This window comes from Limulus polyphemus, unplaced genomic scaffold (assembly GCF_000517525.1).
Source record: "Limulus polyphemus unplaced genomic scaffold, Limulus_polyphemus-2.1.2 Scaffold4619, whole genome shotgun sequence".
Lineage (NCBI taxonomy): Eukaryota > Metazoa > Arthropoda > Merostomata > Xiphosura > Limulidae > Limulus > Limulus polyphemus.
In genome coordinates, this window is record NW_013670229.1 from 56,355 (window position 1) to 61,260 (window position 4,906).

Sequence of the window (4,906 nt, forward strand, 5' to 3'; positions counted from 1 at the left end):
TTCCGGATGTATTTAACATTGGTATTTCCAGATGTATTTGAAGAGAAACTGTATGTCTGATATTTCCGGATGTATTTAACATTGGTATTTCCAGATGTATTTGAAGAGAAACTGTATGTCTGATATTTCCAAATGTATTTAACATTGGTATTTCCAGATGTATTTGAAGAGAAACTGTTTGTGTTATATTTCCAGATGTATTTAACATTGGTATTTCCAGTTGTATTTGAAGAGAAACTGTATGTCTGATATTTCCAAATGTATTTAACATTGGTATTTCCAGATGTATTTGAAGAGAAACTGTTTGTGTGATATTTCCAAATGTATTTAACATTGGTATTTCCAGATGTATTTGAAAAGAAACTGTTTGTGTGATATTTCCAGATGTATTTGAAGAGAAACTGTATGTCTGATATTTCCAAATGTATTTAACATTGGTATTTCCAGATGTATTTGAAGAGAAACTGTTTGTGTGATATTTCCAGATGTATTTGAAGAGAAACTGTTTGTGTGATATTTCCAGATGTATTTAACATTGGTATTTCCAGATGTATTTGAAGAGAAACTGTTTGTGTGATATTTCCAGATGTATTTAACATTGGTATTTCCAGATGTATTTGAAGAGAAACTGTTTGTGTGATATTTCCAGATGTATTTAACATTGGTATTTCCAGATGTATTTGAAGAGAAACTGTTTGTGTGATATTTTCAGATGTATTTAACATTGGTATTTCCAGATGTATTTGAAGAGAAACTATTTGTCTGATATTTCCAAATGTATTTAACATTGGTATTTCCAGATGTTTTGAAGATAAACTGTTTGTGTGATATTTACAGATGTATTTGAGGATTTCGTCTCTCCAGTGATAGCAGCTCAAACTCTTTTCCACTCTGCTGTCAAAAAACGAAAAGACATGTTACAGAAAGCCATGGGATTTGTTCTGTCTATTCTCACAAACCCTAATTCCGGTCCTCGGCAGAAAGATGGAGCCATGCACATGGTTGGGACAGTGGCAGACATCTTGTTAAAGGTGTGGTAAGACGTATGTTTACGATGAATTGTGTAAATTTAATTGATATTAAAGTATATATTATTGGGCGAAGCTGTGTAAGATAGCTTATTTGTGTATGGTCCAGCTGAACCTAAATTTTATATACAAGTTTGTCAGCCAAAGTTTTCATTGATTAAAATGGTGTGTATCGATAGCAACATAATCAATTTAAGCTATTTCATTGTAGAAGTAAACTACATTTCATATAAAACTTGTTGATTTCTTCACATTTTTTCATGTGCAGAATGATGTTTGTTTCACGAATCTTCTTGTATGTGTGTGTGTGTGTGTATATATATATATATATTGAGTTTTCAACCTACTTATGTATTTGAGGAGAAACAGTTTGGAAGTGCAGAATTTCTTCTGACAGCAAAGTGAAATTCAGAAGATGTTAAAGAATAAAAAACCAAAAGAATAATCTAATTTATTTATTTAAAAAAAATAATAATTATAGCAGTCTGTCGATATTTTACAACAAAAACTTTAAAAGTTCAGGATCCTCGATCAGATATTTGTTCTTACGATGTTGAAGTTAAGTTAAGTTTTAAGCTGTTTATTTTGTATTACATTATCAAAACATTTTTCCTGACATGTGAAATACTTGTATTTTTATCCACAGAAAAAATTCTATAAAGATCAGATGGAGAACATGTTAGTGATGTACGTGTTTCCCGAATTTTCAAATCCCCATGGCTACATGCGTGCAAGAGTAAGTTACAAACATTTGTAGTATTTAATCTGTAATATTATGAAAAATGTTTCAAATCCCTAAATATTTATACATAATTATTTGTGCATAAATTCATCTAAATAAACAAAAACAGTCAGTTATGTTTAAAGTAAACATATGAGACCAAAAACTCGAGCTTTTTTGAATAGTTCACTCTTCTTCTTCAGGAGAAGAAAGGAAGAAGAATAGTGAATTATTCAAAAGCACTCGAGTTTTGGTTCTCGTTTGAAAACCATTACAACTTTTGTATGTGATCCCATGTGTTAACGTGTTAATCAGAACATAAATTTTCATGTTATTTGTTGGCAATTTTCCCATTGTTTTAGCTATTAATTTTCATACTACTTGTTTGGAATCTTCCCATTGTTGTAGCTATTAATTTTCATGTTACTTGTTTGGAATCTTCCCATTGTTGTAGCTATTAATTTTCATGTTACTTGTTTGGAATCTTCCCATTGTTGTAGCTATTAATTTTCATGTTACTTGTTTGGAATCTTCCCATTGTTGTAGCTATTAATTTTCATGTTACTTGTTTGGAATCTTCCCATTGTTGTAGCTATTAATTTTCATGTCACTTGTTGATGATCTTCCCATTGTTGTAGCTGTTAATTTTCATGTTACTTATTGGTAATCTTCCCATTGTTGTAGCTGTTAATTTTCATGTTACTCGTTGGTAATCTTCCCATTGTTGTAGCTGTTAATTTTCATGTTACTCGTTGGCAATCTTCCCATTGTTGTAGCTGTTAATTTTCATGTTACTCGTTGGCAATCTTCCCATTGTTTTATTTTATTAGATTTTGTTATTGATCATCTTGTTAGCTTCCAGACTTGCTCTTTGTTACATTTTTATTTTTAAATCTCATAATGACATTTTGTTACACTGAAAATAATTTCCCATACTGTCATTTATTATTTTTGTTACATTATAGAAAACTTTAGCAATTTTCCATGATCTTTCATTATAGATATTCCTATTGTTACATTATCATAATAAGCTTCTGGTGATCGTCATATTGTTACATTATCATAATAAGCTTCTGGTGATCGTCATATTGTTACATTATCATAATAAGCTTCTGGTGATCGTCATATTGTTACATTATCATAATAAGCTTCTGGTGATCGTCATATTGTTACATTATCATAATAAGCTTCTGGTGATCGTCATATTGTTACATTATCATAATAAGCTTCTGGTGATCTTCATATTGTTACATTATCATAATAAGTGTCTGGTGTTCTTCATATTGTTACATTATCATAATAAGCTTCAGGTGATCTTCATATTGTTACAGTATTGTAGTAGGTGTCTGATCATTAGGCCTGATGATGGTAATTGTATCACTTTAACTAGTTAGCTGAAATATGTAATATATTTTATCTTCCATTGTGCCAAAAAAAAAGGTTTTTGTTTTTTGGTTTATTACTCATAATTTAGTAATGTTATACTAGTTTAGATATTTTATATGTTGTGTATTGCTTTACGTCTCCTCCTTCTTTGTATGTCTGTCTGGATATATACTCAAAACTTCACTCTTTCAAGTTGAATATTGACAGGTAAATAAACCCTTTCATCATTAACTAGAAACATTTATCAGGAAAATGGTGGCTGAAGTATGTACTATTTTTAAATATGAGATGAAGGAGTGAATATTACAGAATTAACACATACGTGAATTGAATGTTTAACATGCTTAACATTTTTTATATAAAATCTAAATTTTCCATACTAGGCTTGCTGGGTGCTTCACTACTTTAGTGAAATCAGGTTTAAAAATGAAGCAAACCTTATCCAGGCCCTGAACATGACACAGAATTCCCTTCTGAATGACCAGGAACTTCCGGTCAAGGTGGAAGCTTCTATAGGACTTCAGACATTAATCACCAGTCAGGAGAAAGGTCATGAATATGTTCCTATTAATCAGGATTTGGTATAAAATTGAAGTAATACAACGTAAAAACAAATGTTTACAAATATGTAATTTTTATGTTCCCACAAGTTTGCGGTTGTTCTGAGGTTACTGACCTGTAACGTAATAATAATGAAACCCTTATTGTCATCATTTTAGACTTTTATAATCAAAACTTAAATACAGACAAGGCAATAATGTGCTAGGAAACATTTACTGAAATCATACTTGTTGGTTAGAATTCACAGGGTGAGCTAGGAAACATTTACTGAAATCATACTTGTTGGGTAGAATTCACAGGGTGAGCTAGGAAACATTTACTGAAATCATACTTGTTGGGTAGAATTCACAGGGTGAGCTAGGAAACATTTACTGAAATCATACTTGTTGGGTAGAATTCACAGGGTGAGCTAGGAAACATTTACTGAAATCATACTTGTTGGGTAGAATTCACAGGGTGAGCTAGGAAACATTTACTGAAATCATACTTGTTGGATAGAATTCACAGAGTGAGCACCGTGTGTATTTATTTCTAGTCCTCCCATAGTTGTGTCTTATTTACAAATGGATACATCGGTCAAAATACATATTTATTTTATTGAAAATATAAAATGGTCTCTTGGTTTTCCAAATCGAGTAGCTGAGCTTGACTATGTTAACTGAATGCATATTTTTCCATTTACAAGTTTTGAAGAATTAGTGTGGTTATGTGTTTAAAATGTTTTCCAACTAATTATAGTTTTAGGATATTTCTCTTGTTGTTCTGACTGGATTGTTGTTACATTGTTTGAAAGGTAAAGATACATCTTTTTGTTGGTGAGTTTGTAGGCCTGAATGTTGTGTAGATCATAAGCTGTCAATGATAAAGCAGTTTTTGTATTTTTACTGAGCTATCTACCTGCTTTACTTAGTAGCAAGATACAACTGAATTTGGTAACACCACAAATTGCCAAATGTAAGACCGTGTAGATTTCTTTTGCAATATAGATGTCAGTTGCTGACCAAATAATACCTTCTCACACCATCTCTGTACTAATGTACACCCTGTAAATGATGCTTATGGATTTGCAATATAGATGTCAGTTGCTGACCAAATAATACCTTCTCACACCATCTCTGTACTAATGTACACCCTGTAAATGATGCTTATGGATTTGCAATATAGATGTCAGTTGCTGACCAAATAATACCTTCTCACACCATCTCTTTAC

General features: G+C 31.3%; 1 protein-coding gene across 1 annotated transcript in view; it reads left to right on the forward strand.

Moving 5' to 3' along the window:
* LOC106471429 (importin-7-like) overlaps positions 1 to 4,906 on the forward strand; it is a 48,852-nt gene that overhangs the window by 16,702 nt on the left and 27,244 nt on the right. Inside the window, exons 9-11 of the mRNA XM_013932030.2 lie at positions 838 to 1,031; positions 1,675 to 1,764; positions 3,519 to 3,716. Of these exons, the coding sequence (XP_013787484.1) occupies positions 838 to 1,031; positions 1,675 to 1,764; positions 3,519 to 3,716 (482 nt within the window). The remainder of the gene's footprint in view (positions 1 to 837; positions 1,032 to 1,674; positions 1,765 to 3,518; positions 3,717 to 4,906) is intronic.